This window comes from Scomber scombrus, chromosome 2 (genome assembly GCF_963691925.1).
Source record: "Scomber scombrus chromosome 2, fScoSco1.1, whole genome shotgun sequence".
In the NCBI taxonomy this organism is placed as follows: domain Eukaryota; kingdom Metazoa; phylum Chordata; class Actinopteri; order Scombriformes; family Scombridae; genus Scomber; species Scomber scombrus.
The window spans coordinates 24,441,302-24,468,211 of record NC_084971.1 but is presented as its reverse complement, the minus strand read 5'-3'; the positions used below and the strand labels follow the sequence as shown (position 1 = coordinate 24,468,211).

General features: G+C 38.9%; 1 protein-coding gene across 1 annotated transcript in view; it reads left to right on the top strand.

Annotated features, from left to right (window-relative positions):
• Positions 1-1,497: 1,497 nt before the first annotated feature.
• The window catches only part of nr3c2 (nuclear receptor subfamily 3, group C, member 2), a 77,852-nt gene continuing 52,439 nt past the window's right edge, over positions 1,498-26,910 (top strand). The window contains exons 1-2 of the mRNA XM_062432710.1: positions 1,498-1,875; positions 3,439-5,265. Coding sequence (XP_062288694.1) covers positions 3,458-5,265 — 1,808 coding nt within the window. The 5' untranslated portion in view covers positions 1,498-1,875; positions 3,439-3,457. The remainder of the gene's footprint in view (positions 1,876-3,438; positions 5,266-26,910) is intronic.

Below are 26,910 nucleotides of genomic sequence, written 5' to 3'. Positions count from 1 at the left end.
GGATGGCTTTGTCTAATCTAGCTGCTGCTGCTTTGCTTGGGTAATGGCTACAGGCTGGCTTGAAGAACCCAGGCAAGCTATGAAAAAAACATTCACACTACAGAGAGCTGCTCTGAAAGCCTAAATCCTTCATGCACACTTTTATGCAGCCACGTGAAACACTACAAAATGTGACTCGACTGACTGACAACTCCAGAGATTAAACTGATTATTAGATGTTGCTGGAGTAAAACCAAAGTCTACACTCACACCAATGCGTTGAGACATCGTCAGTAAAATGCAAATAACAGCTTAATCCAAATGATAGAGTCACAATCATGTTTGATGGTGGTGCCACAGATAAACACAGACACATCTTACTTTCTTGTGGATGAGCCAAAGGACATTATCCGTGAGCTATATTGATGTCATCTAATCTAAGTACAGTACAGTACAATATGCCAACTTGACTGTGTCTTTTAGCTTTTTAATGAACTACACATCTCTGTCACACATTATTTAGGCTATTCAGTTACTGAATTTAAAACTATATGTTCTTGTTTTTTGGTGTATTTTCAATTTTAGGTATTCTCTAATATCTGTAATATTATAAAGATGTCCGGTGCTTTAATGTTGCTTCAATTATGAAACCAAAACCCCAAACTGTCTACCTACGTATAAGCTGTAACATTTCATGTCTTCTGTGTGACTTCTCTCAAAATCTGCTTGCTTTTTCATGATGGCAGTTGATTTTTTATGAACTAAAAGACATCTGTGTTCCAGGTGTGTAAGGAGGTTTGGTTGACCAAAAAGAAAGAAAAATCCATTTGAATTACATTTTAAATAATTCTGAGCACATGAAGTTCTACTGTATTGGAGATTTATTTTGTTTTTTTTGTTTTTGTTTTTAAATCACTGTTTGACATGAATCACAGAAGTGACCACTCAATAGACTTGCTTTTTTTGCACGGCAATAGTTATATTGCTCCACCTAGTGGAGGCAGACGTTATAGTGTCACAGGGCAACTTGATTTACAGTAGGATGAGTCTCCACTCAATATTTGCAGGATTTTTATGAGCTCCATGTTAACTGTAAAGTGAAGCTGGGAAGGCTGTTGATCTCTTGTTTAAATGGTGGGTGCGCGTGTACGCACGACCTCTTATGGAAAGGTTTATAGGAAACCTTTTCATAAGAGACACTGGGAAAAAGTGAATAAGTAATAAGAGGAGCTACAGCTCGATAAGGGAAGAGGGCAGATGATGCACCATCAAAAGACAGATGGAACAAACTTGCGGATATGTATTTAAATAAAACTGCTTCGCACTGTTACCTTGAGAGTTCATTTCAAACAGCACTGCTCAGAGTACGGTGCCCTATTTCCAGACGGCTCCGTCTACCTGCGCGCTGAGCCCCTCCCTCCCTCCGCCGTCTCCCCTCCTCCACCTCCTCCTCCTCCACCTCCTCCTCCTCAGAGTTTGTATTGCACTCGATGCAGTAGGAGGGTCCATGTGCACAGAATGACGTCGCTCTGACTGTAAGTCCGACCGACTCCTTCGTTTGTTTTTGATTACTCTTTTTTATCTAGGGCCCAGAATCGGCAATCTGCAAAATTGCGGCCATAATGTGAGATCGTCTGCCGCTGTCGTCCGACCCGTCGCTGTCGTTCGTCCTGTCAGGAGCAGCGGCTCGCTGTTGACGATCACCACTGACAATACGCAGTAGACTTCTCCAGTGTGTCTAGCTGTCAAACTGCAAACTATCTATTGGAAAGAGTAGACAGAACACACTGGCTGATATTTATTGACTTTGCTCGGCGTGTCTTTTTTTTGTCCTCTGGATTATCGCTGCCCAGCAACACAGCCACCTGACAACTCTGAATGTCGTAATTAATTAAGGTAAGGAGGGACAGAGCTCAATGTTTGCCTGTAGGTTTTTTTTTTTTTAAATTTTGCACTGGGTTTTATATGATAATGAAAGCCAACTCCTCACTGTTGAGTCAGATAACTGAATACTTGCATTCTTGCTCCGTTTGCTGTTGGAGAGAAATGTTATAACTTTTAAATGGGTCCAATAGCCATGTGTCTATAGCCTAATAAAAGTCGCCGAGAAGTTGTTTACTTTATGCATAAACAGGAGAGGAGACAACAATTTAATTAGCTCTTAGCAGATTTATATGTTTGTAAGCACCTGTCTGGAGGTGCTGTCAAAGTCTGTCTAAAAATATGACTTAAATTATTTATATGTTCTTCCTATTGCGCTTAGTCCCTTTTGTCCTCCCAGAAGCGGCACAAAATGCGATTTAACACTGCAAAAAATAACTTCAACAACAACAACAACAACAACAACAACAACAACAACAGCAACAACAACAGCAACAAAAACAACAGCAACAAAAACAACATCAACAACTACTGTAAAAATCCTCTTCTCTTATTTATTCTGCGCACCCGCAAAATGGAGAGATGTGCAGATAGTTGCATGTCCTATAGAGGCAGGACAATCACGGCAGGAGCTGTGGACACTGTTGAGAGAAATAATCGAGCTGTCATCTGTTTTATGCCTTATTCTCATTTTTGAAGATTTGCACCTATGGTGCATGGGATATTTTGCAGGCAACCTGAAGAACTTTATCTCGGGATATTTTGGCTGCTCCACAGCCGAGAGCTCTTCAGAGTGCACCGTAACATGTAAATTAAATACTGAAACTTCACCCAAAACGATGCCTTATTATAACAATGTGTTATTTTTATTGAATGATAGTTGCAAGGATTTTTGTTGCTTTTGCACTATAACGGCAGCTAAAACAACAAGTTATGTCGCAGCACTGTTGTGGCCGCAAGAGCAATAACTATTGATTGACAGCTTTCGGACCAATCCATGAATGGCCTGATGTAGTTGGTGGATTTCTGTATCAACTGTCCAATAGAGGCGCAGTAGAGGTGGGCATTCAAACAAAAAGCCCAGACAACGTCACGCAGACCAATTAACCCTTGCGGTGCACTTTTCCCTCAAGTTATCATAGTGCACATCCCCTGTAGTGCCGCGATAAGGAGCTTTATCTGTGAGAGAGGAAATACTGTACACAGTTGCTTTGAACTTTTTCAAGATATATTATATGTATATATTGTTTACTCAGCATAATCTACATTTTCTTTGTCTGAATCCTTGACACGGCCGTTCTGGTTTGCCGACCTTTTTGCTTCATTAGGTGTTTATCCAGTGTACTTACAACTTCTGTCCAAAACTAAAAGGACCATATTTTCCATCTATGACTGAATAGTATATTCATGAATATATAATCAGTCTTATATCTGTAATCTTTACCTAAAGGCAAATTCCCCTGATACACCTGCCACTTAAATATAAAATATTAATATTAAACCAATATGTGGGCAGAGGGACTATGTGTGTCTTTTAAAGTGTTTCTCATTTTTTTAAATTTCTTCCTCATTTACCAGGTGAATCGATGAGCCAGCAATGGAGACCAAAAGATACCAAAGTTTCTTTGATGGAAATGATACAGAAAACAGATGGTCTCAGGTCCCTAACACTATGGAGTACTGCTGCAGCACAGAGGATTCAAGTCTGACTAACAGTGATATCCTGATGGACATAGTCAATGTCAGCTGCCCCGCTGGAAGCCCAGCAACTGACTGCAAAGACAACAATGCAAAGACGCAGGAGCAGCCAATGCTTCGGCTCAGCCAGAACCAGCCATTTGTTCTCCCACACTTCAACAACTCTCTTCATGGTCATAAGCAGGAAATGGACTCCAAGGAGCTTTCCAAGACTGTGGCTGAGTCCATGGGGCTGTATATGAATGCTGCCAGGGAGGCAGACTTTGCCTTCAGCCAGCATGGGGGTAGTACTAGCCCCGGGAAGATGTATCCAGTATGTGGACGGCCACTAGAGGAGAGTCAGTGTGGCTCCACAAAGAGCCCCAAGTTAAAGCCATTTGGTTTCCAGCAGCCCAGCACCACTCCTAGAGAACGCACCGCTGGGACTCCAGTTAGCTCAGCTACTATGCTGGCCTCTTCTTTGTCCTGCAGTCCCCAGACCTCCAGCTCCATCTCCAGCCCTGGGGGCAGCAACAATATGGTGTCGTCTACTACCAGTCCCCCCACATGCTTTGGACCAATGTGCTCGTCCGTCAGTAGTCCTGTCAGCCAGACATCTTGTGCACCAGCGCTGGCCAACATCAAGCACAGGAATTCTGCCACATGTAGCCCTGTAGAGTCCAGCACAGTGGGCTCACCACCACTTACCAGCCCGCTCAATGTCATGAGGTCCCCCATTTCCAGCCCCCAGAGTATGAGTAGTGTTAGGTCGCCTCCGTCCTGCAGCACTACCTGTAACATTCGGTCATCTGTCTCAAGCCCCACAGGTGGCAGCTGCACCAGCACTGCCAACAACTGCAACACAATAAGGCCCTCCATCTCCAGTCCGGCCACAGGGGGCACTATGGCTGTCAGCAGCCCACAGAATCCCTCCTCTGCTGGGTTTCCTGTGTCCAGTCCTGCTGGGGGACTGGGTTTGGTGCAGAATGACACTAATAGCCCAGAAGCGACAGGTCTGACTAGAGACCCAGACTTCAAGAACTTTGAGTTCCCTAAAGTAGAGATGGTAGACGGGGAGGTGTTTAACGTCGGCTTAGACCAGATGGGCATGGTTAAGTACATTAAGAACGAACCTGGAACTGATTTCAGGAGCATGTGTTTAGGCAGCTCCAAATGTAATGCGAATAGCACACCCTTTATCACACAGATTAAGAGTGAGCCTAATAAAAATCAGGGATGTATGAATCAACAGTCCTACAGTGAGCCGTCACCGTCTCTTGGTCTCTTCCCTGCATCCGAGACCACCTATTTGTCCCTGAGGAATAACATTGATGAATACAGTCTTTCTGGTATCTTAGGACCCCCTGTATCCTCTATGAATGGGAACTATGAGCCTGATGTGTTCTCCAACAATGTCCTGTCTAAAGGGGTTAAGCAGGAGTCCAATGATGGCAGCTATTACCAAGAGAATAACAGCGTGCCCACATCGGCCATTGTTGGAGTTAATTCCGGTGGACACTCATTCCATTACCAGATTGGAGCGCAAGGAACAATGTCTTTCACGCGGCATGATGTGAGGGACCAGTCCAACCCTTTGTTAAATCTAATTTCGCCCGTAACGGCGTTAATGGAGTCGTGGAAATCTCGGCCCGGCATGTCACAGGGGTCACTGTCGGCCAGAGTTGAGGGATACCCGGGTCAGAACTCCCTCACGGACGGCATGTCAAGGTAAGGAGCATGAAGATTGTCTTTTTGTCTCAGTGAGTGCCTCTCAGTGTATCTCTACCAGAGCTCTGGCTTAAAAACTGTGAGATTTTTGAGAGTCTTGATTAATATTCCAGCCTAGCCTTATGGACACCAGCAGTTTTCATTTTTCCTAAATAATTGTGTTTTTTGTCAGTATACCTGCATAATAGTGTCTCTCTAGAGGATAAAATGGAGGGCCAGTTTGTTTCAGTCAGGCACATATTGCTCAAGGGATTTAGGGCGTTTGCTTTGAGGAGTGAAAAATAATAACAACAGCAGGGCTTGGGAAAGGCAGCGGGATGCTGGCTGGGGGAACAGAAATTAAAGGAAAGGGTCCAGGTCATTGTTGTAGTAGCATGTGATCACAACATCATCCTTGCTAGCACTGCCCTGTGTTCTACTGTAATACAGAGGCAAAGTTTACCTCTTATCAAGCCCTGTGTGTATGTTCAACAACAACATTTATTGGTCTGTTATTGGGAGGTCAAGCACAGGCCTTGTATAATGCAAATATCAGTTTTTATGGGTCCTAGGTCATTGGCATCATAAATTATTAATAATTGATCACATGCTTTTATTGCCAAACTGATGAAATAAACAGTTAATGTTGTGAGGGTGGAGGCTGAAACAAAACAAACAGGCCAAAGGGAAACAAAATCTATAACAGCCACTAATCTGGCAAAGTGCAACTTTGACACAGTTGTTGTGCTTCCAATATATTCTGGTGTCCTAGTTGAATGTGAAGCTGAAGGAACTTAATTATCACCAACATGATTAATAACAATGAATATCCATACAATAATCTAAGCCATGAAACACATGGTAACATTTTTAATACAGAAGTACATAAATATCCACCTCAACACGGTGAGCTGTGCTGCTGTTAATATATAGTCAAAATATATGTTTTGCTTTTGTATCTGGGAGATTTGGATGTGACATGATTTGTGTGTTTTTTAAAAACAGTTACTGTCTTTTGGTGGTGTTATAAAATGTATTTCTCTTATCTATTTATGTGTGAGAAGTTATAAATTCACAGATTTTATGAGCTGGTGCAAGAAGTACTTTACAAAGTCATAAATGACTTCCTGCTTAACTTTCAAAGCTTTGATAAGATTCAGAAATTTGCTGTGACAGAAGTACAGTATTTGAGCAGCTGTTTCGGTGTCAATGTCTGTTGCTCCACTACTCTGTATGACTGGGGTTTGAGTCCAGACTGAATTTAGGCTGTGATATTGCACAGAATCTCAAAATGGAAACGTATTAGATCAGAAGTTTTCCTAATTTAATTTATAGAATCCAACTTTGCAGATCTTACTGATGGCTCTACCACTTCCAGTTGTCTATTTTCATTTTCTTCAGCTCAGCTGTTGTTATTCAGATTGCAGGGATAAGTACGGAGGAAGGGACTGGAAAACGTCAGTTTATTGCTGTGTTTCATCACTGTGTATTCACATCACCCACAAATGGATTTACTGCAGCTTACAATTAGACTGAAGACATTGCTGCTGCTGATGGTTGGTTGTTTACATTTTTATGTTAAGAGTTTTTTCATCTATTATATCTTAATTATTCCACAAGTCATTTACTGTCATCTTTTAAGATATGTAGCCTGGTTTTGTGACCCTGAAATATATACAGTATATATGAATTTAATAGGAAGCAGAATTGATGTTTTGGTCAAGAGGTGACTTCCTAAATAGTTTCCCTTCATTCATACCTCATAAAAAACTACATTACATGATTGGTCTTGTGATATTTTTGTGTTTCTTATGGCAAAATATACATAGTAAGCATGCTGCACTTTATGTCTGTGCCTAAATATGTGTTGTCAGTGTCTGTATTTGTTCATAATGCCTCCCACCCATTTCTGACCCAATTACCTTATCATCAGTATTTTTTGAATGTCTCCACTGTTTAACGTGTTTATCAGGTTAGTACAGTACACACCAGTCTAGAGAGCAGACACACCGTCTGTGTGCACACAATAACAAGGCTTGCAGCTCCAAGGAGATTGATACAGCCCCGTTACCTTGGAGGCGACCCATATGGCAGGAGCCAAAGCGATGTTGACGGGATCACTGCCACCTTAGTCCTAATGAGATCCAGCTTAGCCCTAATGTCAGACAGGATGACAGTAAGAGTAGGGCCACATGGCAGCCAGCCAGGACGGCAGGCAAGCAGACAGACACAAACACACATATACAAACATACATACAGTTAATGCAAACACGCATGCACACACACAAACACACACACACTCTTACATACATACAAAAATGTTTTGGATAGAATGCAAAAATCTAACATTTTTCAAAGGTTGCTGCCTACTTGCAGTGTCCTGTTACACCAGTAGTATTTTATTGATTGACAGCTATACTTAGACATAAACATAGGCTTATTGTATCCTGCCTGAAATCTGAAAGTACTGTATACCGCAGGAAATCTGTGATTCTATTGAGCTTCGGGCTGACTACATAGTGCCCAGGCCCGATATTTCATAGGCAAAAATGTTACGTAACCATTAAAAAGCACAACTAACTCTTTGATCCGCCGAAGCCTTGGATGACAGAGTGTAAAATCCCATGGCTCTTTTTTTTCTCACTTTGGTTTCCTCTGTAAATGGTTTTAATTAAAAATGGCTGCTCATCTGAGCAGTCTGGATTACTTTGTGCAAAAATGTTTTAACTCAGATTCACAAGAGAGGAGAAGGAAAAAAAGGAGTTGGCCCAACCATAATTAGAGTGCGTTTGTGATGTTTTATGTAAACGTCGACAAACCAGGTGGTGAGAATGGTGTATTATACATAATTAGAGCTTTAGATATTGAAATATTCCTTCTTAATTTGATTACAAAAACAGAAATCAATAGGTTTGATAATTCCAGTATTTATTCTCTTGATGGATATTAAAAAAGCTATGCACTATAGTTTGAAGTCCATTATAAAAGAAATCTGAGAGGGAATTAAATATATAAATATGGAAATTATTATAAAATGACCTACATTAATGTGCTGGATTATGTTTGCTTGCTGCTTAAATCTCCAAATCTCTTTTCACCCTATTTAGGGCATTTTTGTGCTGGTTTTCACAGCAATGTTTCACCAAACAGAATTTCTCTAAAACTTGTCAGTCTTTTGACACAATCATTTGATAAGACAAAAGGTAAAGACTCAAAATAGAAGCCAAAAATGTGTTTTTCCATTTAGATTCTTGGCCTTTTCCATAACTGCAGGAAAAGTGGTACGTTACATTAGGCTAACATTTTCCTTGCTTTGAGATTGAAGCCAGTGCCTGTAGATTGACAGTGCCCATCATGAGGAAGCACCAGACTAAAGTAAGGAGAATGCTTTGCACTGGACTCTGGCCAACTCTCAATGTTCTGCAAAGGGATGAAAAGGCATACCCCTGAGAGCACACTAATAAGGCTTTAATTGTATGTTCCTCGACTAAATTAATGGATGGAAATGATTTGATTAATTCAGACACTGCTGGATACTAATATCCAATTAAATCCCGACACCAGGCATGCACAGGGGCTCCCAGTGCATTATGGGTTCCTGACTATAAAGCGGTTTGGGTTGTGAAAAGGATGTTACAGGTGAAGGTGTTGGGGAATGGCAGTGGGTCTCATCTGTGTATGCAGCAGATATAATAATGTTGCAAAGATATTGTCTCATGTTGCATGCAAGTGCATCAATTATGTGCATTCTCATGTGTACTATCATATAGTTAATATACAGTAGTAATTAAAGGAAATAATATGATCATTTACTCGTGCCAAGTGTCACCCAAAGCACAATTGCCAAAAAACTTCCAATAACAGGTTCATTTGTTTTCTGACAAGATTCAAAAAATCTTGTCAGGTAGTTTGTGTAGAAATCAAATTTTGATCATTTTAAATGTGGACCTGATAATCACTTATTGAATCATGATATCAACTCTTAAACAAGATGTATGATATCTAATATGGTGATGCTTCTGCAGAGAGTGTTAGACAAACATAAATCACTTTCTCTTGTAACTGAATGTAAGACCGCCAGGCTATAAGCTCTTGGAAAATAATGCAGCATCGTGGTCAGGACCTATCCACATTAATGAAAATATTGGGTTCAGCCAGTTGAGGACTGAAGCTGTCGTGTGCTATGTACTTTACATTCATCCGATTCCCACTGCAGCTACTGTAAGTTCATTTCAAAAGGGAACACGTATTTATTAAAATATGTAATTTATTTATATGTGTTTCAAAATGCATCCTTCATCAATCCAGGCTGTGGGCTGGTTCAAGAAGACACTGGGTAAAAAGGTCATGTTTTTGAAAGTGATTGAAAGCTTGTAAGATAATTAGCAGCATACTGAAGGACATTGGAAATAGTCGACCTCAAGCAACAGTTATTTATAATGAAGTAATATTGGGTGTGTATTGTATGTGCGATATGTAAAAAGGATGTAAAAGAGCCCCAGAGTATAAATATGTGACATTAAGAAGATCTTATTTGGTTGATTCTTCAAAATCTGTTTTTGGTGTAACAAAACGGTACAATGTTTTGTAGAGGTGAATAAAGAAAGTGTTAAAGACATGGACACTGTGGTATGTACACTCATATTGGAGTTATCAAAGTGTACAGATTTTTAGGTTGTACTTATTTCAAGGCTACTGAAATATACTCAAAATGTTATCTTTATGGTATCCAGGGACAAGGAATAACATGAATAAATCAATGGTTGTGTATGACAGTTCAAACTTGCCTTTCAGAGCAGCAGTCCAGTCCAACAGTGAGTGATGGAAATTATGTAGTTTTTACCAAGCAGAAAGCTGCAGAAATCTAATAATGATAGATTTAATAATGGAAAGTAGTTTGATACTGTTTGGCTCCCAAAAAGGAGAAAACTGAAAATACGTTGTAAATATGTTTTTAGTATGATAGGATTGGTCATGCCAAGGTAAATCTAGAATCATCTTGAGCCGTACTGCCCCACAAGGTCTGTCTCTTTCTTTAGAATTGAGAAATGGTTGAACATATTAATCATGATAATTTTGTCAATATTTCCTCTCTTTCATGAATTGGCACAAACATCTTTGCATGAAGATTGATATCTACTGGAAAAAAATATCTAAATGAATAAAACACCTGAATGAAAAAAAAAAAAAAATACGTAAAGCTCACAAGGATCCAGTTCTTTTCTATCTTCTGGGCAGCCTATCACCCGTTGATGTGGGTGGATTGGAGGCTATGTAGTGCAGAGTCGAGAGGCATCATTTAAGGTATGAGTACTACTGGTGAAATTTTATGGCCTGCTGTTCTTCAAATATAAGAATTTATCCCTAAAAATCAATTCATGGTTAGGATTAAAGCTGTGAAGAATTTTAGACCTTAACTGCAAGGTAAAACCTGTTTTCGTAGGGTAAAGGACTTCTATGGAGCTGAGGAGTTTTCTAAGCAAAGGACTCATGGTTGCATGAAGCAGATGCAAGAGAGTGCCGTATAACAGGGAGTTAGTAAACCACAAGTGTTTAGATTGTGCAGTGATAACATATTTGTGGTTGATCTTGATTTGAAGATATTTTAACATTGCTTCCGCAGTGAAGTCACTTTATGCTTATCATGCCATTTATACTGTTTCATACTGTGATGTAGTTTATTACATTTTTGCTAGGCTGTGCTTGCCAACATATCAGAATTGATTGATGCTGTGGACTTTCTTAGGTCAGAATCATTGATGAGACTCTTGTAGCCTTATTCAACTACTCGATTAATTGAGACTTGCCAATATAGTCATGATATCAGCTAACTAGTTAACATGAGAATATTCACTGAAGACTACTAAAGAAAAATAAAAGAAAGCCAATAACAGCAGCATCACCATTAGAGAGCGTAACATTCCTTGCAAAAACAGTGTAATTGTACATCTTTTTAAACTGTGCAATATTTTTTACTGTCTGATTTCTTCATCCAGACCAAAGTCACACCACAAATTGAAATACACATACTTTTAAGATTAGTGTGAACACAATGTTACTTCAAATTAAGTTTTCCTCTTAAATTATAACTCCCCTCTCTGTCTAAAAATATTTTTTGTAAATTGCCAGGAAGTAAATTATTTCTTGCTTTGAACATTGTTTTTGCAGTGTTAAATTACACCAGATCCTTGAACTTCAAAGCATATAGCTTTAAAAAAAAAAAAAAAAAACAGCTTGTTAGTGTGTTCACAATATCCTACATTGTTAACTATCCTTATGGCTCTTTTTTATAGTATGTTTAATGATTGTAAGGTGTTTTTGTAGGTATTGCCCCATACCTCCACACTGTAATTTACATGCAAGTGAATAATACAGAGTGTAAAATGCTTTATGGTCCAGAATGTGCCTGGTTTTTCCCAGAATTGCAACAGTCCTCACCAGCTTCCCATGCGCATATCTTATATGAGGTTTCCAGAAGATGTTGTGGTCTAATATCACATCTAGAAATTAATTTTCATATATTCTTTTTATATTAATATTAGCTATCGACACTTGAACTTGTTTGCTTATTTTAAAATTTCGAAACAACATAAGTTTAGTTTTGTTCATATTCAATGGTAATATATATATATATATATATATATATATTGGTGTCATCTGCAAATAAAACATATTACAAAATTCTTGATAGCATACAAATGTCATTTATATACAAAATAAACAGTTTAGGTCCTAATACTGACTCCTGTGGGACTGCACAAGTAATATTCAAACATATTGATTTGTAGTCATGTCCACAAATTATTGCCTGTTTCCTATATGGTATTTCAAACAATTCAGTACAACCCCTCTGATACCTTACCTTTCCTTTCCATTGCATACCGTGATCAATCGTATAAAATTATTTAAAACCATTTTTTTTTTTTTTAATAATTTGAATTAAAGTTACAGATCAAGTCAGTGAGTTTACAGTACCATCAGTGATTTTCTTGACTAAAGTCATATCCATATCATTCCGTAGAGGAATGAAAGTAGAGGCTTTATTCTTCCATTTGCAACAATTTTGATAATTTCCTTTTCTTCTACAAGTCTCAGAAAAATTTGGCTTGGATTTCTATCTCCATAATCCTCAACAGAAAAAAAGCATTGATACTTTGTAATTACTGCATCAAACTCACCAACTTGACTAGAGATGATTGATTGGAATTTTAAATTATATCTACTAGTACCACCACAGAAACCTTCCTCCCTCAAATGTGTGATTGTAAACTATATAAATAAAATTAATTTATTTAAACTGATTCTGTAATGGTAGTAAAGCAGTACAATCTCATCTTCTGAAATAATTTGGAATTTAATTTTAAAATGTAAGGTATACTGTATTATGATAGGGAATTAGCTAATAGGCCAATTTATTCATCTTCATTTTGTTATGACTTTAGAGTTGCACTAATCAATATTTTCAATTAATTGACCAAAGGAGTGTGTAATGTGAAAAACGTTGCTTATAGTGATAAACAGTAAAAATGATCATCTGGCTCTATAGTTCCCTTCAGCTCTATTGAGCTTTTTAGCTTCTTTAAGCTTATTATTTTGAAAATTTAGTTCAATCATTGATAAATCCACAGTAGGCTTCCTCCCCAAAACCAGACAAAGTTAGCAACTGCAAGCATTCAGCAATCATACATACTGATGTTACCCTCAGGAGTAGGTAGAAACCAAAAAAGATCTAAAAGAAAGGTGATTATTGGACTTTATGACTCATGTCCCAAAGAGAATATTTGGTTTCGGTAGAAGTTCCATTACTCTTGCTTTGTCTGTCCAGAGCTCCCAAACTACAGGACATGTTGAATTAATTTTTTTGACTCCTGCTGAAGGAAGTTAACTACAGTAGCTAAAGGTTTTGGCAAATTCTGATGCCAAGGTTGTTAGATTTCTTTTCTTTTCTTTTACCCTTAGAACCCCCCTGCCCAGCTTGAATACAGAACTTAGTGTTAAACATCTGATATAAATGCTGTATTCAACATAGTTATCTTAACAGGTATAGCCATGAGGACACAGAGAATGCTGGCATTCTTTTCCAGCTTTATGAATGGATCTGTGTTTTACCTTGTGCTACCAGAGCGTAGGAGTAAAATGCCTACAATGGATGTTATCTTTTTTTAAATAACCAAGATGATACTGTGTGGCACAATGGTTGGATGCTTTTGTTGCACAGAAAAGAAACCATGTTAAAAGTCTCCACTCTGCCTCTCCCACGCACAGGCACGAATGCACACACACACACACAAGCACACAACACTGCTGCGGCAGCCGCCAACAACAACAACAACAGCACACATTCTAGGCTGGACTTGACACCCCAATAAAAGTGTGGTTACTGCTGGCTGGGGCTCCTGGGATTTGAATGCCTGTCTTATCCTCATTTGAACTTCTTCCTGAAACACAGCCTGGTGACAGAGGGCCAGTTTTCCGCTAGGCCAGTCCTGTAGTTGGATATCTACTCTCTGTTACCTACCGCTGACATTCCCTTCTGTTGTTGAGGTCATTAACAAACTGCATAAAGGAAGTAGAAATTAAATACCACAGTTGTAACAACGCATAGTGCATGCTTTTGTGTGGCGATGAATACCCTGATTTTTATAATGTGTTGCTGTGTATACTTTATTTGCCTAGCATGCAAATAGTTTCAAAGATATCCTGCAAATAGTCTCAAAGATCTCCTGAAAATAGTCTCAAAGATCTCCTGAGTCATGAGTTTTGTAGGTAGGTTTTGTATGGAGGAGAAGCTGAATCAAATGCATCATTCTAAGATGATATAGCAACATGTTGGTATCAGTAATATAGAGTGACTACAGGGAAATGTGTACATATCAAATCACAAATTACATAGATTAAATGGTCATAACAGCTTATCACCATTGTCATAAATCAAACAGATTTGTTTGTTGAGCTAAACGCAGGCGGATGTCTAATTCATTGGATATTATTCATTCAGAGCTATAAAAAGCAATGAAATCTATATTTCATTTTTGGTGGAGAGAATGCAGCGAGGACCAACCTCAACTCACTCTCTCAGCATATTATTTTCTTCCTCTTGCATCCTGATATACTTGACTGAGCAAACAAGGCATGCCTTTATCATTCATGTTTAATTAGAGTTTGCCCAAGTATTCATGCCAAAGTGCTTATGTTTAAATCCAGTGTTTGTCTTGTCAGTTCCTCCATGGAAAGGATGCCATAAAGGAAGACAAAAAAAAAGTTAATTGTTCAGCTTGAAAGGTTTGCAAAGTAGGTCATGCATAGTTGGTTCAAATAAAGTGAAGGGTGTGTGTTTGTGTGTTGGTGGGGGGTTACTCCGGGCTCTTTTACATAACACTTTCATTCTCTCACAAATACACAAACATGGACACACACGCAACACAGATCCACAAACACTTTTACGTCAGCAGAACCCATGATTCAGAGAAGTACTGCTGCCCACTGTGGCTTAAATCATTAATACATTTGCTGATAACTTAATTTTCTGATTACTTAATCCATTCAAAACAAATGCTTGGAAAGCAGATTAAACAGTAAGGAATGAGTATGGTGAATAGAAAACTGAAAACTGTGAAAAGGAATTATTTGATGGCTTTTAATACAACACACTTCATGGATATAATTTTAACCATTTAAAAACTTTTTTACAGTTAATGCACCTATTTGTTCTGTTGCTTAGATGTCAATTCTGTAATCATGCGTTCAGTTAACATGAGTGAAATAATTGAAAAATACATTTTTAGATATGCTAAAACTGATATTTTATTAAATATGTTGCTATAGACTTTTTCAAAGTGTATACTAATATGTGTACTCTCTGTATCTCCTCTACTCAAAACCTTAATCCACCGTTTTTTGGAAAGAGCAGTGTGTGTTTACGTCCAACATATCTCCCCTTATATGTTCAAATTCCTGAGACACCCAGTAATGTTCACACACATTTTAGTCTTGAAAATGCATAATGAATCTTTTAAAAATGGCCGTTACGGGGACGACCTACAAAACACACATTTACTGGGCGTCTCCTGCTTTGCTGTGGGAAAGAAAAACTAGAAGTACCAGTGATTTGTGTCCTTTGTCAAGTATTTAGTTGAATCCATAAAAGACCATCTCACGGAATCCTGGCTATTCAAGACCTGGCTCCCTCACGCACACAAATCATGTATGTTGTGCCATGGCAGCCCATGACACACTGACCCAGCAGGTAAAAGGAGGCTTCGAAGGATCAAGTGACAGCTTTAAAGAAAAGATACTATATCACTCTGAACCTGTTGGGAGAGATCATTTGCTTGCCTGACGCTGCAAAAGGGTAAACGAGTTTGGCAGGAAGTGTAATACGATTTATATTTTCAGAACAAGAGAGAAGAAAAGTCATAATTGAAGGGATATTAAAGGATCAGATTTCTCAAATTACACACACACAAAAAAAAAATGTTCTCCCCTTTCTGCAGATAGTTTTGGTTTCACTTTTTTGTGTGATGTCTATCTTTGAGATCTCTGCCTCTAATACAATGGGAGTGAATGGACTTTTTTTTTTTGTGGTGCTTTAAGATTTTCATGAGCATTGTGTCTTTTCAGAAACAATATCCTAGTTACTATGGAAAATCATTATGAACAGTTTTCATTGGAAATACTTTTTAGACCCAAGGAAAACTGTAGGCAGCATTTTCTGTGGATTATTTAGAGTAACAATAAAATGTTATGTACTGTACCTCCACTCTATTAGGGCAGCAGTAGAAAATCTTAGAGACATGTAAGGCTGGATTATGAACCATAATACATTTTTGATACTAACTGAAATGTGTGCTGGGTATTGAAAACTGTCAAGTAATGAAAGCTGGTGTTGAAATGTAGATTTGTAATCTTGTTACATATTGTTTCTGATTTAAATTTTAAAAAAACTGCAAATTTTGGACTTAGTTCTTATATGTTGGCTTGTGGTTAGACATGTTTGGATTCTTTCGTGAGATGAAAAAGTGATTTTGTAGAAACATGTTGATATTCCACATAGTAAGATATGGAAAAAGTTTTTTTTTCCAATAAAAAGGCTAACAGCTCTATACTTAAGAACAGGCTAATCAAACCAAGCCATCTGCACAGCTAAATAGCATTAGAGGTAAGGTAATGTAAAAATGAACATCCCCTGTAATATTAAAAAATGTGTCTTAATGTGCTTCTTGGTAATTTAAAAGGCAAGGCATTTTAACCACTTTGAAACTTCTGAATGCGGTCTGTAATAGACATGGACATTCAGCAGGATTAGCCAAAAGAGAGTACCAGTACCTGCCTACCACATTACACTTATTTGTCTTCCTCTCTTAATGGCTTTAATATTTTCACATTGTCATACTGGTTTCCACATAGGCCTACAAGTTGATGTTAACATGTTTCTGTCTGTCAGGTCCACAGAATAAGGGTTTTACTCATTGAATTTGAAAAGTTGAGTTTCACACTGAGTTGATGAAATGCATTAGAAGTTAAAGCAGCTCTTTCCATAAAAAAACCTTAAAGATACACTTTGAAATATAACAACGTTGCTCCAGACAGTATTTCAATTACAGGAGGACCAGCAACTTCCTGAAAAAACAGTAATTGTAGCTGTAAATATTACGGGGGGGGGGGGATTGGTGAGAAATTATCCACATACATGCTGTGGACTGGATTAAAGTCAGTGACCAGCACAGAGAATATTAAAATCACCCCACCTCCCCTAGAAAAAATAAATCCAGTCTCAGTGGGGCTTTTTAGCATGGTTTCAGGGTAATATCAGATCTAGAAAGATGATAATTTGGCAGGGATTATTTTATTCTAATGAACGGTGGGCATGTGGCTGAATGTTTTAGGAACTTGGCCTGTCTATAAAGAAAATAGCTGTTTCAACAGGAGGACACAGTCAGACTGCTGATAGGACATTATGATGGCATCATCTCAGTACTGTCCACAGCTCTGGGATATACTCAGATCTGGCCGTTGTCCCTGTAGAGTTTACTGAACAGTACCTGGCACAAGCAAACATTCCCCTGTTCAATGTCTGCTTTTTGTTTAGGCTGCCTTCCTCTGACTTGGCTACAGCTGCCTGTTTCACTCTGCTATGAAAGGGAGAAGGTCTGTGGCTCTTTTGGGTTTTGACTGTTAAGCAGGAGTTTTCTCCTTTATTCACAATCTCACTCAGCTGCTGGAATGGAGAAAATGAAAGAAGCTGATACACCTTTTTTACTCTAATGTTGTCCCTTAGCCAAAACAGTGCATGTGTGTGTGTGCATCGATTCCATGATTAATTTGTTTTTTGTCTAACTACACACAGACACTGCTTAAAGATTCATATGTACTTTGTTACAATTTACTGTGATCAGCAGAGTAGCATTAAGATAATTAAACAGTGACAGTGAGCAAATTAAATGTTTGTCATGATTCAGGTTTATCCTAAATAGGTTTGGTGCCACTGGTGCCTTACCACTACAATTTATTTCCTAACATTAAAATCAGAGTAACACAATCACACAAGTTAGTAATATGAATTCCCTTCAACCTTAAGTAATTGAAGTTTGTAATTTTTTATCTGCTGAACTTTTTTAAAATGGACAATTCACACTAATTTTATATAATGTTTCCAATCCATATGTAAGTTGAAACAGCTATTAGTTGCTGTAATCATTGCACCTGTTTATGCTGGTCGTGAAGCAAATCTATACTATGTGATACTATACTATGAGAAATGTTCAAAATCCATTGTCCTTGCAAAAATCCATTATAAAAACTGAAGTTGAAAATGTAAAGTTTCAGCAGTCTAGGTTAGACATACTGAATAAATTGGAGTTTTCTTTGTTGCAATCACGTGTAAATGTATTACCGGTGTATCCTGGAAACAAACATACAACTACCTTGATGTATCCATACACTATGACTCAGCAAGGAAACACAGTCCAGGGAGTTACAAAGAAGGAATTCACAAAAAGACAATAACTTTGGAAGATACCCGCTTTGTCTAATTCTGCTGAAGGCTTGTGATTTAAGTGACATGTCACCAGAATGTTAACCTGCTTAATTGAGGCCAGTATAATTTCTCTGACAGAGGGAATGGTTGCTCTTGTTAAGATAGATTCCTGCTTTATTAAATGCATAAATTGACACACATTGATGACCTTGATGGATACATGCCAGCGATGGTGAACAGGCACTGCTGAAGGTTGCACCACCTCCTCAAGGGCACCGCTGTTGTTATGCAATTCAGTTTCTGATGCCAGCAATCGAAGAAAACAATGGTCTTCCCCAATCCTGTTTTCTTATAAGCAGGTTATTGATTTGGGGCCTTGCTCCAGGAACTCTGCGGCAATATCCAAAATTTGATATTTTGTTGGGCCAAAAGATGTTCTGGGTGTGAATCCGTCTATTATTATTGGCTGTTCCCAAACAAGATTCAGGTCACGGTTGCTTAAATGAGCATAATTTGTCATTTTAGAACCATTCTATTATCTGTTTTTGCCTGTTATGGTTTCTTTTGTTTGTGGTTTTGAAGGTCTGTCATTGCAGCCTGTATCTCTATGTGGTTGGTGGAAGAGAATGTTATCCTGCTTGTTGGGAATGTAGCTGACTTGCCTTAAGTTCTTCCTTCATTCCAGTATGATTACACCCACTCGCTCCAGTGCTAATGACGTGTGTGCCTTGTGGTATTTCAGGCTCACCAGGAAGCTTCTTATTCAGGTGTAATGTTCATACTGCACCAACTTCCTTTTTAATTGGCCATCTGACAGACTGAGTTGTTGGTTTGATTGTCAAGGTCTAATTGGAATGAGTTTGATTAGTTATATGACTGCAGAAGAAGAATGGCACGGTAAATGAGGAAAATGATTATCTATTTATGCATGTGACCTTTATCCGTTAACTTCAATCAGTACTTAGGAAGGAAAAACAATGAGTTTATCATCCATCATGAGAGCCCATGTCATCATGTTCCTATAACATGACATGCATGATTACACTTCAACACATCTCTTTAAACATTTAATACTTTGTTGGGTATTTGCCATATCTGTACAAATTCAGCTTTTCTGCATTCAAAAGAGTTCATTTGCTGCACTAAATTTAATACAATAGGGGAAACAACTTCCACAGCCGTGAAATCACAATTTGCATGGAAATCATTTGGTTTTGAAAATGTTCTGACTATATCGTTTCATTATAGTTTTGCGTTCTTTATCAGTTTGATTTGCTTATTGTTAGGGAGTGTGTCAGGTGACTGACAATAACAAATATTACTCTCAGTTAGTGCCATTTAGCTGACACCATCATTAGAAATAAATGTCCTCAGAAGGAAATTATTCCTAAAATATGTCACAAGCTGTTATTTTCACTCTGTTATTTTCATTTGCTGTGCCATTGTTACTTGAGACAGTTATTTTCAAATAACATGGTAGACTTGCACAAAAAATATGCCTTTAAAGCTACATTAATAGTTGTATATTAACGATGGGTCAAATGAATAGGTGTAACTTAAAAGGAGACACACCCACAGAAAATTATCAGTTACAAGAATTGCAGTTCCCCTCAGCTCAATGGAGTCTTTCACCATCTGTCAGCTCTTTTTCTTTTTTTTTTTTGGCCTTCAACTTAACTGTTTTGATTCAGCTGCGGCAGACAATCTCAAAAGAGCCAAAAGCCAGATATTTTTTGACCAGCCCTGGTCACTGACTGACTGACTGACTGACTGACTGAATGATGAAATTACACCATTGTTCAGCCAGCCCAATGTTGGAGTTTCCCCATTTTGCACGAACAGTTTCAGTTATGTCCTCAGGTGTGTCTACAGCAGGACCCCGAGCAAAGCCCTGAAATAAGTTTTAAAAACACACATTTACTGACTGAAGTGTTTCACATAGAGGCTCCGACACTGACAGGAACACCAACTCACGGATACAAAGACGCGACAGATCAATATTATCAGCCTGAACGGCAGCTAGCCAGCTAGTAAACATGTCTGGCATCTTTAGCTTTGCCATGCCATGCTCTGTGTTGCCCATAGATTGGATGAAAATAAGGTGTAGCTGCAGTGTTTCTGGATTAACACCACCGTGCTGAGCAATTGTACTTCCATTTACCATTATCTTTTGCTATATCATATAAAATGATAATATGTCAATGCTGTATTTATGGAATAGACCTTGAGCTAAGAATCTTCACAGTATTCTTCACAAGTATTTTGTGAGGACTGTGTGATATCACATCTGTCTTCAGAAAGTGAATAAGCATACTTACCAAAATGTTGAACTATTTCTTTAATCCAGCACAAGCGCAAGTTTAAAAAAAACACCATTGGACCACATGGACTAAGAAGTAATTATGCACAATCACATCTAGACGTAGTGGTCAACACAAGCACTGAGTGTTTATTTGTTTATAGCAACAGAGAATAGATATTAAATAGGTAATTCTACAAAGATTATACATAGGTGTTGCAGGATGACTGTATTCTTAGTGCCTCATATATGAAATATTACATGTCAGTTTATCAAGGTGTACTATTCATTCTTGGCTTTGGTAATGCTTATTAGAGCCCCCATCTGTGGGTTGTATTAGACAAGCTCTACTGACGGCATGGCATTTTTTCCTCTGTGAACAAAGCTGCATGCTCATTTCATGCAATATGAATTAAGGGCCAAACACTCACAAGTGTTTCAAGGGGTGATTTCCCCTTAGTGATTACACTGGAGAGGTGCCAAAAACTGAACAGGAGAAAATTACCATATTGTAGAGAGAGAGAGAGTGAGAGAGAGAGAAAACCTTAAAAAGTACAACACTCTGCATGCGTGTGCATAGTTGTAAGTTATGTATGTGTGTTTGCCAGAGGCAGAAACAGAGAAGGAAAGAGAGGAAAAGTACAGTAAAAATAGATAGCTGCATATTGTAATGTACTGTATCTATTAAAGTGACCTTTCTAACTATTGAGTGAATAAATGTGACACACTTGAAAACAGGGACGGCTTTCAGTAGGATTTTACCAATACTGGTATCTATACCGGTAATGCTTCATTGGCATCGATACTTATTGGTAAGCAAATAATTGCCACTTTTTGCTCTTGGCAATAGTAATAAAAAATACAATTTTAGATTCTGTCAGTTATCTATCTATTCTGACAGAAAAAAATTAAACTTGAATAAAACTTTAGCAAAGTGTGATAGATAGATACATTTTACAGGGCTTCACGATGACACACATCATTCACATTTTAAACAGTCCCCAGATGAGTGACATGGCAAAACAGGGAGTCAAATGCTCAATCTACTACATCATGCTCTAGATCCCTTTTCTCTAACCCACCCACCACCAACCCTGCCCACCTCGGAGATTAATGGTGCTGAAAATGAGGGCACGTCACATGTGCTGACGCGATGGGAGGCACTGGCCTCAGCTGAGCTAACATGAAGGCTCAGCCACCGAATAGACTGCTGTAAATACTGTATGTATTTATCATCATGGTGCATGCTCCTGCAGTTCAAAGATTTGAATAATTATTAATTCACTAATGAGACCTTGCCATTGGTTTGGTATACATACAATAGTTCATTTCGTTTGAGGGTTGTGTATGGTGGGATGATTGAGGGTCCAGGGTCCTTGCCTTGTGTGAGATTAGGTTGCTAAGGTTGATCTGGTACCAACTGAGGTCCCCCTCATTGGTACCAGATCAACCTTAGCAACACTCAACACTTTCTCCATGTCCATCGACAATTCCACTGTTCCTACATCCCCTCAGGTAAAGAGCCTGGGTGTCATTCTGGACAGCACATTATCTTTCCAAGCCCACATCAATAACGTTACTCGGACTGCATACTTCCATCTACGTAACATCAATCGTCTCCGTCCCTCACTTTCACCAACCTGCACTATCTCTCGGAACTGATTCACATCTACATACCTTCCCGAACTGTCCGATTTGAAAGGCGCCTTTAAATAAAATGCATTAGTATTATTATTATTATTGTTATTATTAAATATGAAGGTATCTGGGGAGTGAATGGAAATATGAGAGAGGCTTGTGGGCCCTGACAGGTCATAGGTGGAGGTGGTAACAATGAACTCAGCATCGCAAAATGCAAAGAATGCCAAGAGAGATACTGATTCGTGTGATGGGTTGATGAAGCAGGATAGGTATCCTATGCAAAGGGTTTGGATGCAATGGATGAGGAGATCTGCCATCTGGGGTAAGCATTTTGGTGTGAGTCGAGGTTCTGCTTTTCCTACTATTGGCATACTGACATGGGGCAGAGAAATGGAAGGGGCCGGAGCACCGGAGAGCAGTTTGCAAAATGACGTTAATCCTGTTGATGTACACCTCGATGGAGGTAAATGGTTGGATGTGTTAGGTACAATAAGCTTAGAGCTGCCTTACCCTGAGTTGTATGATGAGGGTTTTAGGAGGAAGGCTGTTTATGATGTATTCGTATGATACAGTGATCAGGTGGAGACCAGAATCTGAGTTGGTGCTGAGAATATACATTTCTGATATGAGACAAGGGAGAGAGAGTTAGCAATAGTATTTGGTACCCTTGAATGTGGACGGTGTGGATGATGATTTGGTGTTGGGCAGAGATTGAGTGAGTTTACAGATGAGCTGCATAGTGAATGTTTTTGAATGGTTTATTATATTGAACCCAATGTGGTTGTCTGTATGACAACTTTGCAGACTGCTCAGGTCAGCAAAGAAGGGATGACAAAGACAATGAACAAAGATGGTATGGTTTGTAGATAGCAGAGGAGGGAGGGTGGGGACAGTTCAGTTGGCTGATTGGACGTGAACCGCCAACCACTGTTGTAACCATTAAATCTGAAGGAGGCGCTGTGTTGGAATGCAACTGGATGCTGTTTGATCAGTAGTATGAACAGTGGCATGAGTTGTTTTTTTCTATGAAAAAAAAAGGTGGAGAAGGAGACAGAGTTTAGGAAGCTATATTAGATGTGAAGCAAAGAGAAAGATATGCTAGGTTGAAGGGATATGTGTGTGGGGTGCAGCCTGCGGACACACGGATGAAAGAAATTAAGAAAATGCATGAGACAAATCAGATATAGAGGGAGTAGGCACATGGGGAAATACAACCTGGCCTTTAGCGAGGGTTGAAGAAGTCTAGGCTCTGTTGTAGTGGGCGGCAAGGTGATGTCATCGGCGTGCAGTGTTGGGTGGCACTGGGCGGTGAACCTGGAAGAGCGGGAGGATTCAAGTGGGTGACTAGAGGTAGAGTCTTGGATGAGTTGAAAAAGTTTGGCTTTTTGGAGGAACAGGATGTTCCTCTCATTGACAGCATGCTAGGGGTGAGTGAGTGTCCAGTTGGAGATGTTAATCGCAGGAGGAGGAGCTGCATCCAGGACGTGTAAGTCTGCTATTGCGTGGATGTACGTGGAGTATCTGGATTCTAACTGATATGAATTTGTGCCATCTAGAGGAGTGGCTTTTCTCAGAAGAGTGGCGATTATTAGTATGGCCTCTGTATAGATGCGGTGGTAAAGGAGGTATCTTGCTTGTACTGCTGGATCTAGAGGTATGTACAGTTCTTGTGGAGGAACATTGAGCACAGAGAACTGGCGGGATGACTGAGTGGCTGGCTGCAGGGATCGGGAGGCAACATCCAGTCAAACATGAAAGAGGTCACAGTCTGATCTGTTGTCTGTGGTAAAGGTAAGCGAAAAACCCCAAAACAACACAATTGCAACTAAATAGTGGTACGTCCGAGGACAAATGACATGAATGTGAGACAAAAGGGAGAGAAAGGGGTTAGGCAAGCCTATAGAGACAGGTGAATTGGGGAGAAAGGCGTGGTCTTGTTCCTAATCCGTATTATCAGTTATAATAAGATATTCACCTTTGAAGAGTTGTTACGAGGTGTAAAAGCCATTAGCAGACACCAGACACAACGCCTGACTTTCTCTTGAGTTCTTCACATTAATTGTTAAAATGAAGACAAGTTAGAAACATTTAACAATTTAAATACATTTATTTCAGTTTGTAACCTATTATCTCCCTTATCTTATTAAGCTGCATCTCAATAAACTTTTCTTCATGACTGCATGAGTGCTAGTATGCCAAGTATGTCTTTGTTCTGTTTGTGTAGGGCTTATAGTCCTCCTGTTGACTAGTTTACATTTGATAGCGCTACACACAAGCTGACAAGGATTCAAGGATGGATTTAGACCCACATTTGTCTAAAGCATGCTCATCACTGGTCAGACAGGATTTCATGAATACCACATCCATACAACAATCTGACAATTTATGGCCCATCTTTTATTTCCCATTGTGGTATTTAACAAACATCTGTGGGCTGCATGATTTAGTTATTCCCCCTCAGTGGGCTCCCTTTGGTTTTGGCTCCCTTGTGGCTCCCTTTGGGGTGTACACACACTCACACGCATACACACATACGTGGACACTTGTAAACAACCACAGCTGCTTAGTGGACATGTTGACATTTCAGTGTGGCTTATTATTTCTGGCTCTGTTATATAGTATAATGACAGAGTATGTAGAGTTTGTTTTACCAGAATGTAATGGATGCAGATACATTTTGAAGAATAGTTTGACATATTGGGAAATAAACTCTGCTTTCTTGCCAAGAGTTACTGTAGGTGAGAAGTCTGACACTACTCTCATGCCTGTACAGTGAATATGAAGCCACAGCTAGCAGCTGGTTGTCTTAGCTTACGGCACAAAGAGTTGAAGTGTAGGAAAACAGCTTGCCTGTTTCTCTCCAAAAGGTAAGAAAATCCTCCTACCAGCACCCCTAACACTCACTAATTAACACATTGTATATTTTAAAAAATATGTACAAATCCGAAGTGTAAAAATTATCTCATCTTTATGTGTGGCTACGTGCTGGACTAGGCGCAGTAACTTTCTTAAATATTTAATTCAATCATTCTTTGTCAGCTCCTTAGTTTTGTCAGCTCCTTAGTGGCCAAAACTGTAACTGAAACTGTTTAGTTTTGATGCAATGGAAACTAGTGCAGACAGTTTAGTTTTGATGCTATGGAAACTAGTGCTGAAACAGTTTAGTTTTGATGCTATGGAAACTAGTGCTGAAACAGTTTAGTTTTGATGCAGTTTCCTGCACATGCACCTGCTGACAGATGTTTTATGATGATTTATGGTCTAGTAGTTGAAACTACTTCCACCTCCAGTAACTACTACAGTAACATACTGCTTATACACACATTTTTCAGCATTACCAATCTAATGATATCATATATAATAATATATCAGTCAGGGGGACCTTACCACTACTTTTTCTTTCAGGCTTTTTAACTACATTGTTGTCTCTCAGAACTGGTTGTCACGATGGGCTGTCTGACCATGTCAGAAATCAAATGTGCTTCTAGTGCTTTAGTGCCTGCGATCGTTGTCACTCAAAGGCGACTGTCACAGATAAGGAAGGGGGACACGATATTGTTTTACTACTGAGATCAGGGTCAACAGGCTTACTTGGCTAAGCCCACTAGCATACATCCATGAGCATGCTACATTGATGTGTTGCCAGAACGTTTCAGGTGTAGCTCATGCTCTGGAAATAATGCTCTGCACATTGGAGTAAGTAGATTATTAAACTATTTTGACAGTAATTGTTAGGATCAAGAGCATACTAAACCGAGGAAAGATGCATACCAGAATATCCTGTCCCAAACGACGAATACACATGTACACAATTGTTGGAAAAAGGGTTCAAAGCCCCACCAAGCACAGCAAATGCATGACAACGGATTTCTTTTTTTAGATAGTGTCAATCTATTTTGAGATATGGGTAATGATACAGTACAGACACTGAAGGACATTCAAACCTGTCAACTCCTCTTTCTTCACACCTCATTGGTCAGAGGAAGGATGGCATTGATGAAAGGTCGTGGTGTCTCTGATTAAAAGAGAATATATTCAGCTAGCCCACGGATGGCACAGGGTAGTTTCTACTTGCTGTCAATCGATGGATCGGGTAATTGATCTGATCTGTCCTTACAGAGTTGAGCTTGCTGTGCCTCCAGCATCTGTTAACCCTGCAGTGTATTACAATTAGATTAGGTTCTTGCACATAAAGAAGCGTGCCAAAGGGAGGGTTACAGCATGTTCATGTGTGTCAACACACCTCTATACTTCAGTGCAAGGAAGAATGAAGACAATCCCTGTCCTGATGCTTTAGTTTGCTAAAGGTGTTTCTCTAGAGAAGAAAGTGAATCAATCATGAATACAGTACATGGCCTATATAGCCCAGTGAATATCACATACGTTCTGTTTAATATCATGGTTATCAGATTAAAAAAGTTGAGGCAGAGAAATGCACTCTGGAAAAAGTGTTTTTAACAGTTTCTGACTATCACACTTCTATCAGTTTTGTGTAAATAGCTACACTAGTTGCTAATATTCTTCTAAGGGCTTAAATTAGGGTCATATGTATTGCAGCTGTGTATCAGTTTATTTGAACGTGAAAACATTTTGTATGAATACATTCAAATGTGTGAATGTGTAAAAATGTTTTGATGAAATTAGTTCAAATGTTTGAATGTGTAAAACATACCTGAACAAATAGAAGAAACGTTTTCATGCATTCACACATTTCAGTTTGTTCATACAAAATGTTTTCACACGTTCAGAT